At 33.9% G+C, this 14,338-nt stretch overlaps 1 protein-coding gene across 5 annotated transcripts in view; it reads right to left on the bottom strand.

Annotated features, from left to right (window-relative positions):
• LOC117181913 (MIF4G domain-containing protein B) overlaps positions 1-14,338 on the bottom strand; it is a 123,978-nt gene that overhangs the window by 35,210 nt on the left and 74,430 nt on the right. For 3 of the 5 annotated variants that reach the window (XM_033374935.1, XM_033374932.1, XM_033374931.1), the window contains exon 3: positions 634-718. In XM_033374935.1, coding sequence (XP_033230826.1) covers positions 634-718 — 85 coding nt within the window. Of the gene's footprint in view, positions 1-633; positions 719-8,693; positions 8,984-14,338 lie in introns of those variants that run through there. The other 2 variants (XM_033374933.1, XM_033374936.1) reach the window with 2 other exon arrangements.

Here is a 14,338-nt window from a genome sequence, read left to right on the forward strand (position 1 = left end):
GCCAAAGTGCTCCGACCGGCAATCGTGCACCTTCGAGTTTTCAAATTCAGAAGAGGAGAAATGGGTTGCGCGCGCAACTCAGTCATTTACAGCGTCTCCTACCTAATTCACACGGACATAGCCCTGTCATAGGATTGGACCACATCTCGTTTCAGATCTGGGATCACTGCTTCTATGTGGCTCCCGGACTATTCGGAGAGAGGGAAGACTCACGAAATCTTCCCTCTCCACTTACCACTACATTCTCGCACATATTGCGGCGCGGCATTGTAGACGCGGCTCACGGACGGGGTATAGATGAGACGCGGAGATGGAGTGGTAAGTGGCAGGAGGTGTTTTACGGAATCTCGAGTTCTGGAGCGAAAGCCTGATTTTGTGGGTAACTAACAACTGAATTATTAGCCATAATAAATTTCTTAAAAAATGCCTTTTTTTCTTTTTGTTCTTTTTCTAAAAAAACATTTTTGGCATGATATATTCTTTTTCGCCTTGAATTGAAGGGATTAATTATCATAATATTCTTCTAATTTTTCAAATAATTATTATATATGTACATATACGAGTGATATGAAAAAAATGATTTTAATCGAAATCGACAGGTATTCACTAGAATATTATATTGTTATTACTAACCAGGAGGCCGATAAATTTCAAGAGATGGTTTCGATTTTGGGGTCGCTACGTTATTACTCCGTTTCTGCAAAACTGCATCCCTCATCTGAAAAATGAATCGGAGCAATCTAAAATTTATATTGTGAAAATTTATATAATTATTTTGTATGTATCTTTTAATATAAATTATAACTAGGTACGCTATTGAGGAAAGCAAGAGGTGGTAAGTATCGAGTGTGAGTATCAAGTAAGCACCAGTGTCTGTAAAAATAGACTCCATCATGGGGAATCGTACCCTTGGCCGCTGCACCAGCTTGAAACCCCATACGCTATACACCGCCCTACAGTCCTGGGGAGTATATAATCAGATACACTAGGGTGTTTTTTACAAGAAGTTTTGAAAGGTACACTTATTATGCCCTTATATTGGTCTCGTGCTAAGAAATTGAATTTTATGCCTTTTACCGGCGCCAAATCTTTTTTTCCATCAGGTACAAAATGAGAGTTTTTTCCTCTCTACCCAAGTGCGAATTGTCGGAGCTGAATACACGGCCCAGTATTGGTCCAATTTTGGCAGCCAAAGGTCGGCTAAAGTTATTGGGCCAATATCCAGGGTTGCCAAGTCTTCCATATATGAATCCAGGCCTTACTTTAACCCCCCCCCCCCCTAACAATATAAACGAATACATTAAATAAATTTTTTATTATTTTTGATTCCGGTTTATGAATAAGAGAAATTTAGAACTTGTATGAAAATTTTGTATATTTAAATGTCAATTTATGTTTCTTCATTACAAACTTATTTATTATCTTAGCAGAAGAATTTTTTTGAAAATCTCAAGTGATTAGTCTACCACTGTACTTTACGTGCACTTTTTTTCGATTGAAAATCGTCGTGCGACGTTGGTTTTATGAAATTCCTGGCTTTTTTACAAATTAATACGTTTCTACCAGGCCCCGGGCTAACGAATCGATTTGCCGGTCAAGCCTGGTCAAACCAGGTCACTTGGCAACCCTGCCAATATCGGCATTTTAATCGGCCCAGTGTTGAGCCAGTACTGGCAGCATATATTGGCTATTTATATTTGCCGATCCTCCACCGATGCTTGGCCCAGTATCGGCACTTCATTGCGCCAAGTATCACTTTTAGTACGAGGAACCATGTTTCACGAGGATCAGCCAAAGTCTGGCCCAGTGACGACACATTACTGAGCCAAGTGTCACTTTTATCATGGCAAACCATGTTTATTTTAAATCGGCCCAATGTTGAGCCAGTGCTGGCAGCTTGTATTGGCTATTTATATTTGCCGATTCTTCACCGATGCTTGACCCAGAATCGGCACTTTGTTTCGCCAAGTCTCAGTTTTAGCACCTAATAAATAAATCTTATACGAAAGATAAAAAAATTTATTAAAAAATTGTCGAAGTTCACGATGAAATTTGTCAATTTTTGTCATTAAAAATCTTTAATGTTAATGAAAAATTATATTTCCTGTCATTGCAAAAAGTTGTGAAGCAGGCTACAACGGAAAAGAATAAAGCATTACGCGAAGAAAAATTGTAATCGATTAAAATTATTTATTTAAAAATTATTATATTGATATTCCTGTTAACATTTCGACGCATAATAATAAATAATTAGAAAAAGAGAGCTTAAAATTTGGTTCTTTAACTTTTCTGAACTGCAGCTTATGAGGATGACTTTTTCACAGAGTTTCAACTTGTCGGTTTAGCGAAGTGGTTAACACGTCCGACTGCTAGGCAATAGATTTAGGTATATAGATGTAGGTTCGATACTCCGCAGCGTTAGAAATTTTATTTGTAATATAATGTTCAAAATGAAATATATGTATTCAATCTAAACAGGACCATTAATATTTATAGTCAAAGCACTCGAAATCAATTAATATTTATTTTTTAGATATGTTTTATGTCATATCCTTAGAACGTAGCCAGTGTTGGGCCGGTAATGGCAGCCAAGCCTTGGCTGCCAAATCAAGGCCATAGTTATCAATCCAGCAATGGCGCGACGATGACAGCCAGGTTTGGTCCAATACTGGTACCCAGTGTTGGGCCGACAATGGAAGCCAAACCTTGGCTGCCAAGTGCGGCCATAGTTATCATTCCGCCATTATCACGATGATGGCAGCCGAGCTTCGGCAATATTTTTGCCGACTATGGGCCAAAGTTGGGCCGTATGTGACTTCGCACTTGGGTATTAGTTACAATTTTTATTAACAATATATTTCTCTAAATTTGATATGTATCTATATTCCTTCAAAAATTGAAAACTAGAAAATATTATTTTTTACATAAATTTAGTGCTCGCAGCCTCTATAATATCTTGCTTAAATCTGTAAAGATTAGGACTGTATTTTCTAACACAGAGAAACAAACTGTTTCGATACGGCCGCCGAAAAATAAGAATAAATTTGTTGTGAACTGCCCTAACATACATATGACATCATTGAATACTTTTGCAATCCTTACAAATCTTGTAAAATACCAAAAAAAACTTTGAAATTTAGAAATCCTAAGTGGAAATACAGCACTGAACCAGTACAGATTTCTTGAGCTGCCAGTACCGGTTCTGTACTGGCAAACCGTTGGCGTACAAAAGGGTCGCAGTTAATTTTAAAAATGAAAAAATTATTCAATTAGTCTTAAGACCATCCATTCATCATCATATGACTGTATCACGTCCGAATGTTATTTAGAATTATGAAAGTGTTAATTTTAAACTTTTTGATTAATTCAACACCCACTCTTGCTATACTATAAAGATATAACAGAAAAGGTATTCAAAAAATAAATAATGACAATTGATTCCGAGTATTTTGTCTATAAGTGTTAATGGCCCTGCTTACTATGAATACGTATACAGTGAAACCCGGATACTGTGTTAGTTTCGGGGCTGAGGGTGGTCGGGAACAAACTCGATATAGTAGGACTACGTACAAGAAAAAAATAATCCGCAAAATAGTCACGAACTTGTAGCTAGGACACGGATACGGGTGAAAAAAAATAAAACATTAAATCTTTATTTCTATGAAAAATGTATGGATAAATTTCGAATTTTTGCACGAACAGTTTGAATTTCCTATGAACAGTTCCTGAAAATTGTATAATTAATGATAAAAAGGGAAAGATTTTATTTATGCGATTTAATTTATAATAATTCATAATCACGCAACTCTGAGTATTCGAACCCCTTAATCTGCTGACTCAAAGTTTCTAATCATAAACGACGAGTTCGTAAACATGCGCAGCCATCGAGGCCTGAACAATATAGGTGTTATAAAACTTCTAGCCACTCATCAGACGAACCCGAACCACACGTATGCGTGTACACACGCACCGCGTGTGTTGGAGAGAGTGTATGCGGGCCACGTGAAGGGAAACCTACTTCCTAGTTTTCAGATTTGTTGGGCAACCTCGTGATAATTTCTGTAATTATTTACGGAAAAAAGTAAAGAACGGCTTTCGAATTGTCATATCGAGTTCGTCAATTCTTTCTCAAAATGCGCAGATTATTCATGAAAATACATCAATATCCGATAAATTTTTCTCATATCCGAGACCTAGCTACTAGTTCGTGATTTTTGTACGTATAAATTTTGTCCGTGTATGTAAATGCTTTTGTTTATTTTCGCCAGAGAGGCCGCTGCCAATCCCGCGCACCTCCTTTCACTCCTATTTGCGGCGCGGCGTAAATCCTCTGAACGACTATATCGGAGAACTCTATTTCGGAGAACTCTATTTCGGAGTTTCAGTGTATTACATTTTTAAACATTATATTTCAAATGAAATTTCTAGCACTACGGGGTTTCGAACATACATATATACCTGAATATATCGCCTAGCATTCAGGAGTCTTCATTATTAATTTATAGATGCAAAATAAATTAGCTGTTAATGGGAATGTAAATAAAATAAGTTTTAAATACATAATTTAAATCGACTACAATGTTTCGAGTTGCGTGGCATAAGCGTCAATATTTGGCACAGCAAAAAGATATAAGCGCCAAAATTTTTTTCCAAGAATTTTTGTTAACAAATTTTTTTTGACAATTTTTTGTTTCATTTTTTAAATATTTATACCTTTGACATAGTACTGCCCCGATCATCCATCCAACCGTCCGCCTGTACTGAGCGAATTGCCAATTATATGTACTGATGACCAGTACTGGTTCAGTACTGCGCCGGTGGTAAACTCCGGCGGACTACTAAATTTTCCACCAGGGTTAATTAAATCTGGTGATTATGTTAGGGCGGAGTTAAAGTGATGCAATTACTCGAATTATTTAAGAATCGAAAAAAATTTGTGGTTTGGTATCCAAAAGAAGTAAAATAAAATTAAAATCGGTTTACGTATTCTTTTTTTAAATTTTCAAATAAATACAATTTTACCTATTATGTGCTAAAAAATTTAACGTTTATTCAGGTATAGATTTTGGTGCAAAACAAGGACACGAATAGAAAATATATATAATAAACTATGTCTGCCTGCGTTGGGTACATTCTCCTTGCGCGCGGCCTAAATTGACCGTGCGTCTGATATTGAACTTTGCACTGAACGGCGCAGTACTGACCCAGTATTGGTCGTCCGTACATATAATCGGCGGTTCCCCCGTACTGGCGGACGGTTGGCTCAACGACCGCGGCAGTACTGTGCCGACAGTATAAATATTTTTCATCCTATATATGATAAATTGTAAATGTTCAGAAAAAAATACATTTGACCTAATTCCTAATCGTTGTGAAATAGTCAAAAACAAAATATTAACCGCACCAAAATTAGTCAAAATAGGCGCCAAAACATTTTTTGAAAAAAATGGTTTATTAAAAATTTTGGAGAACAAATTTTTAAAAATTTTGGAAAAAAATGGTTGGAAAATAATGTTGGCGCTTATGCCTTTTTGCTGTGTCAAATGTTTGCGCTAATGCTACGAAACCCAAAATATTCTAACCGGTTGTCACTAAGGCGAGCACTTATGCGTAAACAAACAAAAGCGAAGCAGGGTATAATGAGTTAGTTCTCACCCACCGTCAACCCCAAAATCGTCGCTATAAAAGAGTTTCACTTATTTTATTTATATTCCCGTTTACAGCTAGTTTATTTTACATCTATATATGTTGTATAATAATAGAGAATCATAAGAAAATAGAGTTAAAAAAATCGTTTTTTTTTAACTTTTTTGAACTGTGGCTTTTGAGGATGGTTTTTTCAATGATTTTCAATTCTGTAGGCATAAATTAATACTGAACACTCCCGAATGCTAGGCGATATATTCAGGTATAGATGTATGTTCGAAACCCCGTAGTGCTAGAAATTTTGTTTGAAATATAATGGTTAAAAATGTAATACACTGTAACTCCGAAATCGAGCTCTCCTATATAGTCGTTCAGAGAATTTACGCCGCGCCGCAGGTAGGAGTGAAAGGAGGTGCGCGGGTTTAGCGGTGGCCACTATGGTGTGAACAAACAAATGTGCTCACATACGGAACCATACTATACCGGGTTTGTCCCCGACCATCGTCAGGCCCAAAACCCACACAGTATCGGGGTTTCACTGTATATGTATTCATACTAAGCAGGACTATCAACATTTATAGACAAAATACTCGGAATAAATTTTTATTTATTTTTTGAATACCTTGTTTGTTATATCTTTAGAATATAGCAGTAGTGGGTGTTAAAATTATACAAAAACTTTGAAATTTACAGTTTTGTAATTTTTTCAGTCGTATGATGATGAATGGATGGTCCTAAAAACAATTAAATTAATTTTTATCATTTTTAAAATGAACTGCTGAATTTTTGTATGCCAACGGTTCGCCAGTACAGAACCAGTACTGGTGTGCAGTACCACGCCACTACCGAACGCCAGTACTGCGGAGCGTTACCAGGCAGTACTGGCCCAGTATTATCCCAGTACAGATACCGACTACTGGGACTTCAGCAGACTGTACTGGGCCAATACTGCGCCAGTGGTGTATTTCCATCTGGCGTACAGACGATTCTGTTCTGTTTGAAAAATAAAACGATGTAGACAACATATAATGGAGTATCAGAAGTAGGTATGTTTTTCGATATATACTGTTAATAACAAACAAAAAACAAGATGACTTTATTTTTAACGTTTTGTTTCAAAATATACCAATATAGGTAAACTACTTGATTATTAATATTCTAAAACATTTTAAATTTGTGACCAATCGAAAAATGCACCATACCGCCTCTTCAACATTATGTCTGCATACGCAAATATACGTATACCATCGATTGAGTTTTTAATACGGAAAAGCGTATTGAAATGTGTGAATTTTTCAAAATTCTATAAAAAGAGCTTGTAGAAAATTTAATTGAGTGAAAATAGTGAAATGTTTTAATTAAAAATCTGAAATATATACGTAAATATACATTTTCTAGGGAATTGAACCCTAACTAAAGCTTAGCAATATATGCAAGGTTACATAGGAATATATAAATTTATATCTAGTCATAGCAGAACTATCCTGTTTTAAACAAAAACACAAACCATAAGGTAATTCTTTTAATATGATATTATTGAACAGTTTTAAAATTGTTATAGATTTTTGCTGCATATCCCCTTTAAATAAATAGAGGTTAACAATTGGTATCCATATTTTCTGTTGTAATTTATGTAAAATAAGAAATAAAAATTTAAAAGAAACATTGTTAAATGCTTAAAACAAACATAACTACTGTGAGGTTCCAGGTCAGGAAGATCAGAGTTGTTAGCCATTAGAGCGATTTTCTTTAAACTGGAAGAAATAATATTCTTACGTATATAAGACATTATGGTAAAATATTTTTGAAAAACTTTCAAAATTGTAGGAATTACGTCAACTAGAATTGTTTACTGAATTTTATTGAAAACACTATATTTCAAACATTTTTAAACCGATTTTAATCAAATGTATAGGTTTTATGTAGAATTTAGTACCCCTTTTTCTTATAAAAATTTAGAAAAAGTCAGTTTAAAGTCAAAAAATGCCAAAAATGTATTAATTTTGAGTTTTCATTTTGAGCTCATTTTTGTTCGACTTTTTCTTGTGCAAATTATTCCCTATGATTTTATCTTTCATAAAAAAGCGTTGTAGTCTCTTCTGGTTGCCGGCTGCATTTTCACTCTTCCGTGCAACGGGTCGGGAAAGATACATACAGCGAATATAGACATAGATCTGTTTTGTAAAATCGTTGAATTAAAAAAGAGATGAATTTTTAAACCAGAGATAAATTTCCAACTAAAAAAGATTTTTCAGCCAGAAAAACAAAATTCTACGAAATTGTGGAATTTTCGAACCAAATTAAATGATAATTATATTTTTTGATAAAAATTCAACTATTTTGTAGAAAATTCGCTTTTTTTTGCTTTGGAAATTCTACAATTTCGTTGAAATTTTTTTTCTTTCAAGACTCAAAAATCTTTTTTAGATGCAATCTTTTCTCTTTGGTTTTGAAATTCATTTATTTTGGTTAAAAACGTTAATATGTTAATAATTCACTTTTTCAGTTGAAGATTCATCTCTTTGGTTGAAAATTAAGCTATTTTATTTAAAATTATGTTTTTTCTTACAGGGTTTTTTTAAATGAAAAGTAAAATCATAAGAAATAATTTGCACAAAGAAAACGTCAAAAAAAATACGAGCTCAAAACGAAAGATCGAAATGTATTTTTCTAAATTTTTATAGAAAAATGGTACTAATTTCTACGTATAACCTACAAATTTGATTAAAATCGGTTAAAAAAGGTCTTAGATGCAGTATTTTCAAAAAAATTCAAAATGACGTAATTTCTACAATTATGAAATTTGAAAAAATATATTTTTCCACAAAGTCTTACCTACCTAACACTATTATTTACCCCAGTTCACAGAAAATCGCTCTTATAGCTAACAACTCTGATATTCCTGACCTGGAACCTCTCTACAACTATATAAACTCCGATACTAAAATCACATGCTGAACATGGAAGATAAATGCTTGCTGCGGAAAAGCAATAATTAATTCCCGAAATATATTCGATGCGTTCGCAGCATACTCATGTGCACTTACAGTGAGTAGCGCGTGAGTTGCATGCTTGTTAAGCTCTCGGCACAGCACAAAATTTCCTTGACACTGCAGTCCCAGGTTCCATTAACATTAAACCACTTTCATTAGCAAACGCATGATTGTTTTACTTTCGCGAACTTTATAATATTTTCACTGCCAACAAAAGTGAATCACATGCAAGAAGTAGGTTTATTTAATTTGGTTAAAGTTATGCTACTTCTTAAATTCTTTTCCGCTCGTCTCTCTGCCATACATGTACCAGTGCACCCTGTTAAAGAAAATTATTCGCTGCACAGAGAAGCTACTCTGATGACTAGGAACTAATAATAGAAAGCATAGCAGTGAGTAAGTCTATATTCAAGCCAGATGTTTGTGGCAGGGACTGAAATATCCGACTTTTCGAGCCAAGTTCCTTTTGTCGTGTATATTCTAGTTTTTAAATTCATAAATGTTTCCGGAAATTGAGAGCCTGATATATTAAAAAGTTGCGTGCCCAATTTACTATTCGTAGAAGATATTTCTTTCTTCATCTTGACATCATCATTTGGACGATCTCGAAAAAAAATACTAGAAAACAATATTTTCACATTTTGCATAAAATATTCGGGGAAAAAAGTACACTGTAAGATGTACAATTTCGAACATTAAAGCTGAGGTTTAAAGCGTACTCACTGTGAAATGTGCAGTTTTGACAGTATTGAATGCAGTGTGAACCAGTAATCTGAAAGTATACTAGTCGAAATACCAATTGTAGCAATACATAAAGCAGCTATTACAGTTTGATATGGTAGAGTGGAATACCATTGGTACACGCTGTTTAATTTACTGCTTCACATTGTAAGGTTTCACTTACAAGCTGGTAGGCGTTACGTTTTCTCTTTACACGGAGAAATTTTTAGTTATAAAATTTGATGGTATAATATTTATTTTAACAATACGACAATAGCAAGGCAGTATATAGTCACTATTGCAAGAATTACTATTGTGAATATTAAAGTCTGAAGTTATTATGTCAAAATAAATGATTAAATAATTACACTTATTCCAAAAGAAACTTACTATAATCCCTAAGACAGACTGTGAGGTTTACAAAACACAATAGTAAAAACATTCTGTCAATGCTCATTCTACAAATTTCTAATTTTTCCCATAGCAAATAGGAAAAACTTCCATGGTCGAAAGAGCAAAATAAAAATAAATTCGCATGTACATTTTATCACTGTACATTTTATACATTAAACATATAATTAGATATTTATATTTTATTCTAAGCTGAAAAAGAAAAAAACCTTGTTAGAAGATATTAGCCCTGACGGGAATTGAACACGGGTCTCCGGAGCAGCAAACGGAGATATTTCCCTGTGATAAAACAAAGTATAAGTTTTAGAAATTTTACCATCCTTATGAACTTCGGCGCGTGTAATGACGTCATTTGGTACTCAATCGCACAGCACTACATTCAATTATTTTTTTCTTTCATTGCACCTTCCCATTGAAAATGGTAATTTTTCTTACCTGTTTGCAACTGATGTTATTTTAAATGTTATTTATTGCAACCACGGTTTTATCATTTAATTTTTGAATATCACTTTTTTCAACTTCAATCTGCTATCAAAAATATGAATTTTTCTAACTATAAATGGCAATTATTAGGTTTGTAGTATAATTTATAAATGGAATGGAAAATGTATTTCTTCCTATGGCTGCGGCAATAATACTCTTTTCTCGGCTATATCCTAGATTGCCCTCGAACTTTTGTAAATATCAATATTATAATGCCAAATTTTACGATCAAGAGTTTCTGCGTGCATGAATTAAAAATGGTGAATTATACAGTTTGCAACTTGTAAGCTATCTTCTTTCATACTGCGATGGGTAGTAGGATATAAATTAGATGTTGCAGTTTGAAACAGTAATCCGGTATACCAATATAGGGCCTCGCCCCGCACCAATTTCGCAGTGTGAAATTGTAAAATCTCCTTTTTCGTATTGTGTCAAGTGCTAACTGAGTGTTAGACGTACAGTGTGAAATGAGAAAATAAATGTTACTTTCAAACAGGTTTATTCGCTGAGCGAGATTTGTTTTATTTTTTAAAACATTAAGTTTATTTTTATCATTAACTTTTAATTGATAATTATTTTTATAATTAAAACTTAACGATGTATTGAGATGATAATAAAGTTCATATCTGTTGTACTAAGGAAAATCTTACGTAAGTGGCATTGTCGTTAGGTCGAATTTAACAATTTCAGTTATGAGAAAATAGACCGTAATATTGAAGTCAGTTATTTTTCCTTAGTACGCACGGGTAAAAAGGGAACAATAATTTATATGAAGAATATTGTATTGCATTACAGATTATTATGGTACTACCCAAGTGCGAATCGCCGGAGCTGAATGCACGGCCCAGCGCTGGTCCAATTTTGTACGCCAAAGATCGGCTAAAGGTATTGGGCTAATATCGGCATTTGAATCGGCCCAGTGTTGAGACAGTGCTGGCAGCCTATATTGCGGCAAGTCTCACTTTTAGTACGAGGAACCATGTTTCACGAGGATCCGCCAAAGTCTGGACTAGTGACGACACATTACTGGGCCAAGTGTCACTTTTACCACAGCAAACCATGTTTTATGTGAATCGGTCCAATGTTGAGCCAGTGCTGGCGGTCTATATTGGCTATTTATATTTGCGATCCTCCACCGATGCTTGACCCAATATCAGCACTTTATTTCGCCAAGTCTCACTTTTAGAAACTGAAAAACAACCCAAGTGCGAATTCTCGGAGCTGAATGCACGTCCCAGTGTTGGTCCAATTTTAGCAGCCAAAATTCGGCTAACGATATTGGGCCAATATCGGCATTTTAATAAGCCCAATGTTGCGCCAGTTCTGGCAGCCTGTATTGGCTAGTTATATTTTCCGTCCTCCACCGATGCTTGGCCCGGCATCGGCACATTATTGCGCCAAGTCTCACTTGTAGCACCTAAAAAACCAATCTCACACGAAAGATAAAAATTTTGTTGTTAAAAATCGTCAAAGATCATGATGAAATTTTTAAGTTCTGTCATTAAAAATTTTTAATGTTTATGAAAAATTACATTTCCTGTCATTTCAAAAACTTGTAAAGTAGCCTACAGCGGAGAAAACGAAATATTACGCGAAGAAAAATTGTAATCGATTTAAAGTATTTATTAAAAAATTGTTGTATTGATATTCCTGTTAACAGTTCATGTATTTTACATTTACATTAACTTTTCTGAACTGTAGCTTATGAGGATGACTTTTTCACAGTGTTTCAACTTGTCGGTTTAGCGAAGTGGTTAGCACTCCCGACTGCTAGGCAATAAATTTAAGTATATAGACATAGGTTCGATACCCCATAGTGTTAGAAATTTTATTTGTAATATAATGTTCAAAATGTAATATATGTATTCAATCTAAACAGGACCATTATTATTCATATTTAAAGTACACAAAATTCATAAACATTTATTTTTTAAATACCTTTTTTGTCATATCCTTAGACTATAGCAGTAGTCGTTAAAATTCACCAAAATGTTTAAATGAAGTTTCAATTCTTGAAATTATAAATAATATTCGAACGATATGCAATCGTATAATGATGAATGGATAAAGCAGATACCCAGTGTTGGGCTGACCATGGCAGCCAAACCTTGGCTGCCAAGTGCAGGCCATAGTTATTATTCCGCCATTATCGCGATGATGGCAGCCGAGCTTCGGCAATATTTTTGGTGACTATGGGCCAATGCTGGGCCGCATGTGACTTCGCACTTGGGTAGTGACTAGCGCTACATTACCACCGACAGATCGCGAGTTCGCGCCACTCTCGACTGCACCTGCAAGGATTGTATTTTTGTTTTTATTCGTGTGATGTATATTTGATATTATAATCAAATTCCAACCTAAAATCTTAAATTTCTACTAAAAGCCACTTTTAAACTTTGTTTACTGTTACAGTACGATACCGCCACAGTAAACCTTTACTTTCCCGGAACAGAATAAGTTTTTTTATTCTTATGTAGCCTCGTCATATTTCGGGAGCAAGGTTTTATTATGGTTTAAAGTTAAAGAATAAATTTTCAGTCGTTGTTTAAAAAACATTTCAAAACTCACGAAATTTGAATCTCTTTGAGATTGTAAACTTCCACATTTTATTTCTCGGAACTGGATAATTTTGTTAAATTCTACGTTTCTGGTCTCAATTCAAAAACACTTAAGCTCGGGAGTAAATTTTGTTTTTATTTGTATAGGCTGATTTCGATTTTACGGAATATTATTTCGCTCTCCTAAACAATTTCGATTTTGTTTGTTAGATATCTAATTCTGTATACTGCAACCCTTTAAATATAGTTTCAGGAATAAAATAAAAAAATATTTAAATAAACACCGCTTACTTCACTTACCTATTTTTGCAATTTATTATACTATTTATTATATCACATAATCTGCATTCTTATATTTTATAAAATGTATAAATAATTACAAGCATTTAGCAAAATTTTATAAGATTCTTAACCTTTAAAAATGTTCATTTTTAAGACTTATTTCTTCTAATTTCAGCTAGCCTTCAGTTCAATATTCAAATTCAACTTTAAAGTTAGAATTTTAATCAGGCTTAAGTATTTTGTATCTTAAACAATTTTTTACAACTCTAATGTTTCAATAAATTACTTTTAGTAGCTGTTTTTTATTTTACTTTCAGGGTTTTACCTAAGAAGATTAGTAGAATTATAATCATTCGATTCTTTTTTTAAGCTGGAAAATTGAATTTAAATTTAAATATTTTTTCATTTATAATAAATTTTGAAGTTTCAGAATTTGAACAGAAATCACAAATTAAATGAATGTTTAAATTAAACATTTAACTATTAAAATTAAAATTAATTAAATTGAAATATTTTCATGGAACATTTTTAAATCTTCCTATTCATATAAAATGTGTAAAACGAAAAAATAAAAACAATATTCCTCTGTTAACCCTAGCTTTTCAGCGTAAAATATTGTCGACGATTTTTTCAACAGAATCCAAGCGATAAATGAGCGTGATTAGCTAGAGCGTCCGGCAGAGTTCGAATCCTCAGCGGGTGCGGTTTTTCATAGCGTTTAAGGACATGCTTTGCGCGAATTATGCAACTAAACCAGGCCCCACTTTTAATTTTTTTTTGTCCACATGAAAAAAATAAACTTAAAAAAAATAGGAAATAATTTGGGAAATGGTAAATAAATCTAAAACGATAGTGCGTGGCCATGCACAGAGTTGCGAGAAGAAAATTTTTTTATAAGATAATTATATTATTATTATTATTATTATTATTATTATTATTACACCATTAAGCCATTTCCCTTTCGAGATAGGCGTGACTCACTCGGCAGGGGAAGGGAGTAGTGTGTGGAAGGGATAGAGATTTTTCAGATTGATCCAGAATTCTCGTGCTATTTAAGTAAATAACACGTTCGTTCCGCAACACTGCTCCGACCCAGGTTGCTGATCAATCTCTCTAGTCATCACCCCAAGCGAAGAACCTCATGAAGTCGTTATGTAAGGCTCCCCACTTGGGTCCATTAATAGCCAAGGTCTTTGTTTCAGGCGTCATTCACTCTACTGACACTCTTTTTATTAACTATTTGCC

This window comes from Belonocnema kinseyi, chromosome 10 (genome assembly GCF_010883055.1).
Source record: "Belonocnema kinseyi isolate 2016_QV_RU_SX_M_011 chromosome 10, B_treatae_v1, whole genome shotgun sequence".
In the NCBI taxonomy this organism is placed as follows: Eukaryota; Metazoa; Arthropoda; class Insecta; order Hymenoptera; family Cynipidae; genus Belonocnema; species Belonocnema kinseyi.